Source organism: Chionomys nivalis, chromosome 4 (assembly GCF_950005125.1).
Source record: "Chionomys nivalis chromosome 4, mChiNiv1.1, whole genome shotgun sequence".
Lineage (NCBI taxonomy): Eukaryota > Metazoa > Chordata > Mammalia > Rodentia > Cricetidae > Chionomys > Chionomys nivalis.
The window spans coordinates 8,000,950-8,014,474 of record NC_080089.1 but is presented as its reverse complement, the minus strand read 5'-3'; the positions used below and the strand labels follow the sequence as shown (position 1 = coordinate 8,014,474).

General features: G+C 40.3%; 1 protein-coding gene across 4 annotated transcripts in view; it reads left to right on the top strand.

Annotated features, from left to right (window-relative positions):
• Positions 1-13,525, top strand: part of Dync2h1 (dynein cytoplasmic 2 heavy chain 1) — a 218,578-nt gene that overhangs the window by 164,471 nt on the left and 40,582 nt on the right. For all 4 annotated transcript variants that reach the window (XM_057766375.1, XM_057766374.1, XM_057766373.1 and 1 more), the window contains 2 exons: positions 1,650-1,858; positions 4,186-4,290. In XM_057766375.1, coding sequence (XP_057622358.1) covers positions 1,650-1,858; positions 4,186-4,290 — 314 coding nt within the window. The remainder of the gene's footprint in view (positions 1-1,649; positions 1,859-4,185; positions 4,291-13,525) is intronic.

The window sequence follows — 13,525 nt, the reverse complement described above, 5'->3', positions numbered from 1 at the left end:
GTGAACTATTTAGCATTGCCTGCCATTATGACTGTCTCAGTTAGTGAATATGAAGGTAGAATGGGAACCCTGCATTATTGATATTGATATTTGCTATTGATAGTAAGGTTTCAGTTGGGGACAATTTCTCATTCCTCTGCTAATTCCGCAGAATGCAACATAAATCACTTGTGTCTCAAGGCTTAGAGTAGCATTGCTTTTGTTCCTTTGCTTTGCCTGTCTCTGAATTTTATAGCAGTGAAATAGCAATAGTAAATAGGAAAATATAAGTATATTAAATGAGCAGCAGTAGCAAACCAGTAATGCCAGTGAAGCTAACTGGCTATCTGAATATGACGACATGTTTATTCTACTTACTGGATTGCATACGTCTCTAATGCAGAACTCAGTACTGTTCTGAGTACTGAGTACTCAGTACTGGAACAGGCAGCTTCCCCGGGTATGTGTCTTTTTTTGTGCTCTGAGGAATAGACACGATGCCCAAGGGCTCTGCCCGTCATCTGCACTCCCGCCCATGCTCCGTTTATCTTCCTAGAATAGCAGAGCTGACTGTAGACTGTAGCATGGCGCAGACCCTGTGTGAGGACCTGCTGCAGCTCCTTGTTCAGTCAGGCTGTCTTGGGAGCTGCTTGTTTCACCAAGCACGAGTGATTGTGTAGGTGCGTCTACATATTTGCTGACTAATTTGCATGGGACAGCCATTCCAGATAGTGTTATATTTGGAACAGGTTTTTCCAAGGTGTCTCCAAATTAATTCACCATTACTATGTGGTTAGAAAGCAGGATGGCCTTGTATTCAGAATGTGCGGTTTATGTTTTAGAGCTGTAGAATCCTGTGATTTCCTCACAGTGTAACTCAGCCTCCTAGATCTCAGCTGTCATCTTCATAGCTTGATCAAGTTGATAGGTGTAAAATCATTGGAAAGAAAATCTTTACTAATATTTAATGGCCATTTAAAGAAATCATTAAGTTATATTAAGAATATTGCCATATCCTAGTGATTTAAATGTTTTTTTTATTTTTTGTTTTTTGATTTTTTTTTTTTTTTACATTTTAAAAGTGAATAAAAGGGGGGCTGGAGAGATGGCTCAGTGGTTAAGAGCATTGTCTACTCTTCCAAAGGTCCTGAGTTCAATTCCCAGCAACCACATTGTGGCTCACAACCATCTGTAATGAGGTCTGGTGCCCTCTTCTGGCCTGCAGAGATACATGTAGACAGAATATGTATGCATAGTAAATAAATAGATAGATAAATAAATAAATAGTGAATAAAAGGAAGGCAGGAGCTGGCCTGGTTCCTGTGAGCTCACAGAGCTTTTGCTTTCTCCACAAGAAAGCAGAAGGAATCTTAGCATCTACAGAGTGGATGATGTGCAGGCCTCATGCCTTCCTGGGGAGCCACTGGCACTTGCTTGGGAAGGAAAAGACTCATTCTTTCTTGGAGGACCGGCCACTTGTAGGAGCGCCATGCCAGTGAACGCCCCGTGTCCATGCATGTACAGGCAGCACAGACTGGACTTAGCGGGCTTCCAAAGCGAAAGAAAGGAATTACGTTGGGAAGGAGGCATTGTATGCCTGGATGAAATTCTGAAGAAAAAAGAGAATCTTTTTAAAAGTAAAATTAATAAACGTGTCTTTTTTTTCATAGGTACCAAAGATGTCCAGTGGGAATTTGTACATGGCTTACTTGAAAATGCTATCTATGGAGGACGCGTAGATAACTGTTTTGACCTCAGGGTTCTTCAGTCATACTTGAAGCAGTTTTTTAATTCTTCTGTAATTGATGTACCAAACCAAAGGAACAAGAAAAGCATTTTTCCATATTCCATATCTCTCCCAAACTCCTGCAGCATTTTGGTAGGTAGAAATAATAATTTCCCATGCATTTTCTGGACATGCACATTCATGAATTGTATGATGAATATGTTTGCAGTACAGATTGTTTGTTTTGGCAATACAAGTCTGATTTTTAGAACTTGCATCAATAAAAACTTGGTTTAAATGATTGCTCATTGTGATTGTAAGATAGTATGCACACAAACTGGGAGTATGGCGCCAAGGAAACTCACTTGATGCTCGGCTTCTGTGAAGAGCTATAATGGGAGCCGTAACACTTCCGGAATGGCAAGGAATACAAAACATATCTTACTGTAAAGCCTGCCTAGCTTCAGTCTGCGAATGGCATAGATACGTGGAACAGACCTAAACAGTTAAAAAAAAATATATAAGGCTGTTCATTTATCTGTGGCCAGCCGCTGTGGCTTACATGTGTGTTTATTTTAGCAAGCAGGAGTTCTTGCCTCAAGTCCTGATATGCAAGCTCTGGATGCCACTCACCTTCTCTGTGGCATGTGCTAAATATAGCCCATAGAATCCAACTGTGTCTACTTTCCCATAAGCCTGTGTTTGTATATATGCTACATGACTTTTTACTAAAGAAGGTACTGTGACATTTTTCATGAATTGCAAAGAAAAGCATATGTGCTTGATTTATATATTATTCTTATTTTGTGATTTTTTTTCTTTACTCAAATAATTTTTCAAAAATATTCTTGATTTGAAAAAAAACCCAAAAGCCTAAGAAGCACTGTTAAAATTGGTACTTATTGAATATAATTTCTGTTGTTAATAACAATTCTGCTTGAGTTGTGTGTCTTTTATTTACCTAAGCACTCAACAGTGTACTGCTCAGAGCCAGTACCGTTCCGAGCACTGTGGAAGGGCACGGCGTGATGCTAGTTTCAGGTGCCAGAGCAGCAGAGCAGATGAACGAATGTCTGTGTTTTCAGGTGATCTCTCCCAGCAGGTTGTAGGTTTGCATCACTTGAAACTTATTTCCAATAATAAAGTTCATGCAGAAATGTGCACACAGTAGGTGTACACAGTAATTACTTTTATATCTTAGACATATGAGTGTAAGCAGCTTGCAATATCCTCAGCCAGCCACACGCCCTGGTCCTGCTTCTTCTAGCTGCTGCTCGTTTCACAGAGGAGGCTTTGCACTGATTTCCAATCGCCTAATCTTTGTGTAAATGATGGCGTACGGTAGACATCTTCTTGTGTCTCTGTGAGGATCTATTCTTGGGATTTGTCACTACCATGCTGCTAGTTAGCAAGTCAGTCTCAGAAGACAAACACCTCCAACCAGTCTAGAGCACAGTTTGGAATGAATCAAGTGTCTGACTTTTCACAGGCAATAGTTTTAATTTCATCAGATTCATGACAGTCTCTGTTCAGCTTTCTGCCCCATTCCATTAACTGCCACGTCCCCGAGGCCGGGAATGCGCCCTTGAGACTGCAGATGCTCACATGCTCTGTGTATGGCACTGGTGCTGGGAGGAAGTGGACAATCACGGAGCTGAAGGGCAGACTGTCAGAGGACATCCTAGTCCTGGGCTTCCTGGAATTTTACTGTTTTCTTCAAGGGCAGCTGCCAAGGATGAGACAGAAGGAAAAGAAATCGCCCTTGCTCAGCAGATGCTGTGTAGTTGCATGTGTGTGTGCATATAATACCTTAGCATAGTTTACCCCTATGAGAATAACTCTCTGCTTTGGACCAAAGTGAATGAGTATTTTCTTGGTCTCCCCTTGAGTTTTCATCTAAAATTAGGAATAAGTAAGTGGTAGGCTGGTGCGAAGGAAGTGTACGCAGTCCTCAGAGTGATCCTTAGCATGAGATTATCAATGGGTTATTATTGTGTGTCAACACCCACTTCCCCAGTGACAGAAAACAGGTGTGCAGGTGGGACTGCCTGGTGACAGCAGTGGAGCACCAGGCTGTGATTACAGGTTGTTTTAGAATAAGACAACCAGTGATTGTTCAGATGTGTAGGAGCTGAACTCTGCAGGTGGGCTTTCGTGTGCTGTAAGAAATTAAGACTCCTTAAATACATCTAGCCCAGCATCTTACACATGGTCAGCAGATCCACTTATGTATGTTGGTTTGAATCCACTCGGAGATTCTGCATGTAAGGAACTGAAACAAGAAAGTACGGCATCGAGCAGTTAATGCACAGAGTGTCAGTGACAGCACTTGCTATAGAGGATCAGAACACTGTAGAAGTATTTATCCAGCAAATATGAGATGTGAGCACTTATTTAGTAAGTTTGTCCATTGTCCACCGTGTGATTTTTGTGGTTGTAAGTCCGTCTTTAGTGACTAGCTTTTCCTTCGTTACCTGTAGGACTATCGTGCTGTCATTGAGAAGCTTCCTGAAGATGATAAACCCAGCTTCTTTGGTCTGCCCGCCAACATCGCTCGCTCATCTCAGCGCATGACCAGTTCTCAGGTGAGAACACGCTGCTGCTGAGCACAATCACTCCTTACAACTTTATTTCATTTAACAGAGGACACTCCATTTTTACTTTCAGTTTTAAAGGTGTCAAGTGATTTTACCCTGGTATATTTCCTAAATAACACTGAATACCTCAATTTCATTTAAACATTTGATTTATTCCTGTGAAAGATTTTAATATGATTACTTTAAATGTAACTTGTATGAGTGAACTTGCCATCAAATTTAATACTGTTCTAGCATGCAGAATTAAATACCTATTCTTTCTTTCTGCATTGTCTTATAGAAGATATTGTTTGATATGAATTCATTACTGGATATTACATAACTTTGGTTTCTGAAATCACATAGTTAGCATTCCATCACTGTGACCAAATGCCTGAGGACAGCCTAAAGAGCAAATGTCTTCCCAGGCTTCAGAGCATTGCTTTTAGGCCTCTGACAAAGTCTGGTGGAGAAGACTGCTGACATCACGGGAGCCAGAGGAAGCAGGCAGAAAGAAAGGGGAACAGAGAAGTGTATGACAAAACTCCCATGTGATGTGACTCCTCATGGTCCACTGACTTCTCAATAAGCCGTTAGCGTTGAGACAAGCACTTACTCTGAAGCACAGTACACAGGAACAACTTGTCTATAGGGCCTGTGTTGTTGCCGCTTGGTGACTTGAACAGCTCCTGTTTACCGACCTCACCAAGTCTAAAGCCCTTCCCAGTGCTGTGTTCAGGGGCTTATTCACTGTTCACTGACTCTTTCAAATAGGAGCCGCTACCTTTACCTTTTAACGATTGAGGAAAGAGACGCAGAGATTGTTTATTTTAAGATGCCCAAGATCTAGGGCAGGGCTGGACTTTTAACTCGGGCTTTCTGATTTATTCTTCTTTAGAAATTTTTTTTTAGTGTTTTGTAGGTGGAAACTGCTCGTTCATTTCCTGGCCACCCAGACCTGAAATAATCACACAGAAACTATATAATTACAACACTGCTTGGCCTATTAGTTTATGCATATGTCTAGCTAACTTTTATATCTTAAATCAGCCCATCTCTATTAATCTGTGCATCACCATGAGGTTGTGGCCTACCGGCAGGGTGCCAACAAGCTCCAACAGGTGTCTTTCTCCTTTGGTGGCTACATGGTGTTTCTCTGACTCTGCCTTCTTTTCTCCTCTGTCTCTGCTTGGAATTCCCACCTTGCTCTATTCTTCTAAGCCACTGACTGAAATAGCTTTATTCATTAACCAATAAAAGCAACACATCTACAGAAGTACTTTGCACACCAGTGTTTTGTTTTTGCTTTTAAGATTATTTGTTTTAAATATGTGTTTTACCTGCGTGCATGTCTGTCTGTCCACCATGTGAATGTCTTGTGCCCACAGAGACATTGGATTCCTTAGACTGGAGTTGCAGATGGTTGTGATACATGATTTGGGGACTGAGGGCTCAGCTAGGTCCTCTGGAAGAACAAGGACTCTTAGCTGATGAACTGTCTCTCCAGCCTCTCATTCCCCACCTCTCTCTCTCTCTCTCTCTCTCTCTCTCTCTCTCTCTCTCTCTCTCTCTCTCTCTCTCTCTCTTTCTTTCTTTCTTTCTTTCTTTCTTTCTTTCTTTCTGCAAAGGTTCCACTCCCTCCTCTCCTCCCAGTTCCTTTTGCCCCTGCCATCTACTCCTCCTTGTTGTTGCTCCTCCTCCGTCTCTCTTCGATAGGAGCATAGCCCCTCGTGTGTATGCGCATCTGTGAGTGCGGGCTTGTAGAGGAGCGTAGCGCAGTGCTTGTGGAGGCCAGAGGAGGGTATCAGATGCCGTGGGGCTGCAGTTACATGCAGGTGCTTGTGAGCTGCCTGACTTGAGTACTGGTAACCAAACTTGGATCCTCTGCAAGAGTAGTATACTCCTAGCTGCTGAGCTATCTCACTAGCCATGTAATATAAAGTCTTTTGAATTTATCTTGAGTTATTCTTCTTTACCATTTCCTATAGCAACTGGCCCTCACGCATGCATGTGCTTAGTAACATGTACCTTTGCAGGTGCAAATGCTGTGGAATGAGCCATTTCAGAGGTTCTTTGCATAGTTTGTAGATGGAGGCTTCAGCAGCCTTTAAACAGTCACGTTCATTCTTTGCAGGCATTCTGATTAGGAGGTGTTTCCTTAGCTAAGTCTACGTGGTTATACTGTTGCTTATCCAACACTTCTTAAGTTGTTGTTTCCTCTTGCTTTGTCATTAAGTATATTAACTGTTTTGAAATTTCAGTGCTCATTCTCCAATCATTGCAAAACAATTTGAACATATATTTATAAAAATATTGTTCCTTAGAACAAATGAGCTTTCCATCTCTGCCAATGAAGACAATCTCCAGTTTCTTTTTGTTTTCTCATTTAAAGTGTCCCTTGAGTTCGAGAATGTGCCTCTTCCTCAGGTCTCCATCATATATGTCTATGCCCTCCTTGTTTCCAGCCATGATTTTTAGCTGACCTACTTATCTTTAGCATCACATAAAGTAACTTGTAGGACCTTGTATCTTGGTATGTTTTATGTATATTTACCAGTTTTATGTTGGGATCTCCTTCTTTAAGTGTTGTACTCTGTGTTCTATAAAACTGACTGCTTTGAAATTAGATGCATATATTTATTGCCATTATATCATTTTGTTGATCAGTTGATCACTGTATATTGACCTTCCTAGCTTCGTTACAGATTTTGTGTCAAAGTCCATTTTGTCAGCCGTAAGAATAGTTCTCTTCTTTTCCTTGGCGTATCTTATTTCACAGTTTCACCCCGAGTTTCTGTGCGTCCATCGGAAAGGGAGTTTCTTGTGGGAAGCCCTATATTCTTGAGCTTTGTTTGTATGTTTGCTTGTTTGTTAATATTTTTAAAAATCCATTCTGATCTTAATTGAAGAAGTTTATTTTTATATAATGCTATAAAATTAGATAATTAGAAAGTTTCTTTTTCTAGTTTGGTGTATTGTGTGCCCTTTTCCTCTGCTCTTGTTCACCTGTTAGCTTAACGACTTACTATATTGATGTGTGGTTCTTTATCTGTCATTTGTGTTTGTGTTCTTCTGGTGGGACTTGTCCTGCCTCATGCTGTCATGATAGCCTAGTGCTCTTCCGCTCTTCCCATGGGATCCCTTAGCAGCATCCTTTTCCTCTTCTTTTTGTTGTTGTGGTCTTTGTTTGTGGCACTGAGCTTAAGCATGTCTTCTCAGTTTTCTCAGATGGTCTTGAATCATTTCAGGTTTTGATTGCCTTTGAAAGTCATTCTTGTGTATCTTTCATTTTTTTTAAAAAAAATTGAAGTGTGTACATGTGTTTGCTTTCATACATTCATGCGTTCATGCATGCATATGTGTATGCGTATATGTGGAGGTGTTAAGGGAATTGTACATGCCATAGCATGTTTAAGGAAGACAGAGGAAGACTTTGTGGGATTGGTTCTCTCCTTCCACCTTTACATAGTTACTGGACATCAAGCCCAAGTCGCTAGACTTACATGGCAAACTGTATACCTGCTAGACCATCCCATTCCTTTTTGTCCAAAAGGCAGCCTGATCACTGTTACAATCTTGCTTAGCAGCTATTTTCCTTTAGCATTTGCCATTTTATGGAGTAGGGTTTCTGCCAGGTAATCTGCTAATGTAATGAGAATACCCTTAAATGGGACCCTGCACTTTCTTGAATATTTAACTACATATAATTAAACATGAAAAGCATTACAACATAATGAAACCCAATGAATCAATGTCCAAGAAAAAGACATTGTAGTGACATTGTAGAATTCACGTGAGTCTCTTCTGTCCCTCTGCCTCTGTGCTATAGGACTCGTCAAGCTATCTCTATTTAAAACATTTCTATAATTTTATACTTTTCTAAAAGTGTTGCATTTTATGCATGCAATGTTTTATCTCTTGGTTATACACACACATGCACACATATACACACATATATGCATGTATATATACACACATACTCATGCACACACACAACACATATGATAGAAATTTTTTCTTTTGGCCTTTCCCCTAAGATTCATCTGCATTGTTGTTATGTGGAGTTTTATTGTTTACTATTACTGTACAATATTGCCTCACACAAATGTTAAACAATTGATTGTTTTCCTTATTGATGAGCATGTGGACTACTCTAGATTTTTTTAGTATTAGAACAGGGTTTCTGAGAACATTTGTGAGTACATCTCCTGATGTATACACGTACACACATGTAGTAAAGTTTTTACCAGGGACCTGAATTAATATGTATGTTTTTAGGGAGGCAGTATTATTAGACTCACAGGCAGGAAAGTCGTCACCCTCTGTATTGCATCACCCTGTCATTTTTAGATGTCTGTTTCTTGCCATCTGGCATATTAATGACATCCTTTCCTTGATGAGCACTCTTGAATACTGTGAGAGTGCATTTCTTCCCTTGAGTGACAGGACAGTTCTGCTTTTGTAGCGAGGGAGGGGTAGAACACAGTATGAAGTCAGAGGATGTGACTAGATCACTGTGGTGGTGTTCAGAGAATGGGGTACAGAGTAAGTTTTAAGCACGTTAACAAGTGTTTATTTGCAGGAGACTGTTGCTTAAATTGGCAGCAGGTTTTGAGACGTAATTCTCATCTGTCTAATCTATGAGAAATTGTAGTCAAAGGTTTTACATGGCTTTCTTATAAGATTGCGTACTTTTTGCAGTAAATCACTTGCATTCAGTGACTGCGGTGAGCATGACTCATCCGGGTTCCGTCAGATACTAGAAAAGTCTAATAAACATATTCCTGAAGTATGTCAGCTTTGGGTACACACTGTTGGAGTATATGAACTCCACTTCAGGAGCACTGCACAGGCCGCACAGAACCGTGAGTGGACAGCTCATGCCTCATAATGTGCATTCCTGATCCTTTTGTAGCTGCTCTGATTTTGAGTACTTTATCTGTTGTGAGTTCTAAGACTAAGAAAAGTGAGTAGACATTTTCAGTGTATTTAATTTGATACTTACTACATTTAAAAGCTATGTAGAGATAATTCACTTGTAAACCAGATTTTTAACCTTTTTTATAGGTTATCACATGATAAGGAATAAAATCATTTTATCAAGTAGGAACTAAGGGAAGTGCTGCTTAATCTCTTTTATGAATTTGACTTGATGGTAATAAAAAGAAGGTGGAAAGAAGAAAACTTTCCCATCAAAGAGCATAATTAAAAACAGAGGGAATGGCAGTATCAGTGAAGACAGCTGATACTGAAGGTCCCCCCATCGGGTGGGAGCCAGCAGAGACTTCCACAAGAGAAGTGTGCACTGTGAGTCTTTGCAGCCATTCAGACACTGTGACTTCTGGAGTCAGCACTAAGTATACTTTCCCAAAGGATTTGTTCAAAAATACAGATGGACCTGAATTTTATCACACATTACAACTTATTAACCAGTGACTGGAAATATGGGGTAAATGAACAAATTAAATGACAACGCAGGGTACAAATTGCAGGGCATCTTGCCAGATTGTTGAGTGATTCAATTAACATGTGATTGATGACCCATACCGATGACATTTAAAAGACATACTAAGAAACCACATATCCACATAACTTTTCTAGAAATTAATGTTTCAACAATCTGGCTGAAAAGTTTTGAAGCAACCACCAGTAAAGATATTTACTATGTAGCGGGTGTTATATCAAAATAATTAATTTTTATGTTTGTTAAGAGGAATAGTCACGTTGTGCTCATGCTCTGAGGGCTGGGATCTAGCAGATGGCGAGGCAAGTACAAGACATTGACAGCTGTTAGATGTCAGTGATGGCTCCCTATGTCTTTGAAAATTTTGATGGTGAATCTAATTTTTAAATTTAAAAACATGTAACGAATATCTGTGTCTCCCAGTGATACACACCTAGAGTTGAGTGCCTGTCTTACTCCATGAGCGATGGCATGCATCTTCACAATTGGAGGTTGTATATGACAGCGCCAGCCCCAGCCCCAGAGTGAGACAGAAGCAGCTTCTATGCCTCTTTGGAAGGCATTTGCCAATAAATGTACCCTGATAAATGGGATGAGGGCAATAAAGAGGCAGGGATTACATTTGAGGAACTCGGAAATAATTAGAAAGTTTAGTGCGAGTTAGAACTTTGTATTCCCTTCATAAGGTCCAGACCCAAAGCCCATGGTGACAAAGCCACCATATCTGCGTGTCACAGTACATTGGGGACAGATTGACCTCAGAGGTCCAGTGTGAGTTTGGCTAACCCCCTTGCTGTGGTGAGAACATGCACCAGGAAATTGAGATGGAAGACCAAGGACATTGTGTCCTGTCTCTCACGATGCACCTCCAACCCTGCCCAATAGTCCATTCATTGTGAGTTCATCCACTGATGAAGCTAGGGCCCTCCTGCTCCTCTCTTGCAGCTCAGTGATTGTTCATGAGCTCGCACCAAGCTTTTAGTACATTGGCCTTTCTGAGGATACAGTAGTAACTTTCTCATTTTTTCCACCAAAGTAACAAATACTTTAAACTGGCACCACCTCCATGTTTTAGCTTTTCCAGACAGATGTTCTAAAAGCTACCTTACCCAAGTAACCACTTTTCTCATTTTTTTTTGACATGTACTAAAGACAGATGTTTTAATCTGTATAGCTTACAAGCTTTGGCCTGTTTACATGTGTGAGACCATCACAGTGTCTAGAGAGTGGACACGTTTCCATTGCCCCTGGTTTACACGTGTGAGACCATCACCATGTCTAGAGAGTGGACATATTTCCATTGCCCCTGGTTTACACGTGTCAGACCATCACCGTGTCTAGAGAGTGGACACGTTTCCGTTGCCCCCAATTTCCTTTGTCAAGTTATATTCCCTCTCCCCGATTAACACTTGGTTTCGTTTTGATCATTCTAAGTTAGTTTATATTTTCTAGAATTTTTTTATAAAAAATATAATACAGTTACAACTCTGTATAGCTTCTTACTAGTTTTTCTAAGAATAGCTGTGAAATTCATCAGTGTTCTTATGCATATCTGAAGTCGCTTCCTGCTAAGTGCTGAATATCACTCCTTTGGTTGATCACACTACAATTTGTTTAGTCCTCAGTCACGAAGGGAGTTTAGAGTGTTTCTTTTTTTTTTATTTATTTTTTTTATTTTTTTATTTTTTTTATTTTTTTTTTATGGTCAGTAATTTAATTTATTATTTATTTAATTTCTTGCTTATTTAATACATATAATATATGACATATTATAAAATATAATGGTATACTTTTTTTTGATTTTTTTTTATTCTTTTTTACTTAAAATTTCCAACTGCTCCCCGTTTCCCATTTCCCTCCCCCTCCTCCCACATATTGCCCCCTCCCCCCGCTCCCCTCCCCCTAGTCCACTCCCCCTCCCTCTCGATACTGAAGAGCAGTCCAAATTCCCTGCTCTACATGAAGACCAAGGTCCTCCCACTTCTATCTAGGTCCAGGAAGGTGAGCATCCAAACAGGCTACGCTCCCACAAAGCCAGTTCATGTATTAGGATCGAAACCTAGTGTCATTGTCCTTGGCTTCTCATCAGCCTTCATTGTCCGCCTTGTTCAGAGAGTCCAGTTTCAACCCATGCTTATTCAGTCCCAGTCCAGCTGGCCTTGGAGAGCTCCCAATAGATCAGTGAAGGGAGTTTAGAGTGTTTCTATTCTGGGGCCCCTAAAATTATCTGCCACACAATTTTAAGTAGACTTTGGTATACACATATACCCCATTTCCTTTCAACATATACCTAATTGAGAAATGGCTAAATAAAATAACAAACATATTTCCTAATTCGCTGCTAAAGTGTTTTTGAATATGATTCTTTTAAAAAAATTGGCAAAGTATTAGGAAAGATGAGGTATTCTAGAAGTGTCTTGGTCGGAATTGTGTAAATGGACAGAACTAGTAGGGTAAATACAGAGCAAATTATTAGCTTATAGGCTGTGGGATGCAGCTTCAACTATGGCTGTCTTCATATGGAAAGGCTGAGAATCTGGTGCTTGTTCAGTCCATGAGGCTTGCTGCCCCAGTTAGTCTTTATTCTACACTGGAATCCTGGCTAAGTTGGTTCTGCCACCAGCAAAGGATTGCCACAGTGGCAGGACAGGTGAACTTACCAGCAAGAGTGAGAACAAGCAAGCAAAGAACTAAAGCTCCCTTCCTCCTTATCTTTTTATGTGGGATGCCACTAGAAGGTGTAGCCCAGATTTAAGGGGGGATACCTTTGTACCTCAAATGATCTAATTAAGAAAATCCTTCACAAGTGTTTTAGTTGATTCCTGATGTAGTCAAGTTAACAACCAAGATTAGCCATCACATGGGCTGTACACCCAAAAGACTAATCTAGAGAACTCATCTCAGTACAGTCATTAGTTACAGAGGTATGATCTGAGCAGGATGACTGGGAAGCCCACCAGTTGTCCAAAGGGAACAGAACATCATGATGACATCTCCTTGTGGCCCAGGAAGTATTTGTATAGTTAAGTGACCTACATCTGGTTTTAGTTACTTAGCATTAGCCAGAATGAAGTCCAAAATATTTGCACACATGATGTATAACGAGTAGTCCCTATTACTTAGGTAATGCAGTTCAGGGCTTATTAGACACCTTTTGAAAAGAGGTTCCGTCTTTACATTTGCTTGTGTTAAAATCACGTTGGCTGTATCTCTCTTGGCATAGTTTCTGGCCTTTGATAGCACATTGACTTGAAACATGATCCTGTGAGTTCTTAGTGTAGCAGCTTGTTTCACTTTGGGTCTTGGCTGAAACATCATCTCAAAAATATCCAATACCCATCATTGCCCATTGTGTTTTGGGCTTGCATGTGACTGACACTTTTATAGACATGGGCAAAGTAAAATTTACCCTTGGTTCTGTGCTTCCTAACATTCAAACTATAAACCTCTAGGTATTTTTGTGTATGACATGTTGGCATATGCGTTAACTTCTGTATATATAGTAAGATGAACGTGCTTTGCCATCACCTTGAGGAAACCATTGAAGAAAATACTCTAACTGGATTGAAATGTGTTATCAGATATTTCCCCCAACTTTATAAGCAATAAGTGCATTAGGATTTGTAGAACTAGCAGATGCGGCATAGTCAGCCGCGCTCGCTCTCTAACAGGAGTGTCTTTGAGTGTTGGAGCACCCTCTTTTGTAACAGAATCATCATTGCATTATGTGTGTGTGTCGCGCCATCTTTCTAGAACAGAAGCATGGCCGTTTGGCAGGAT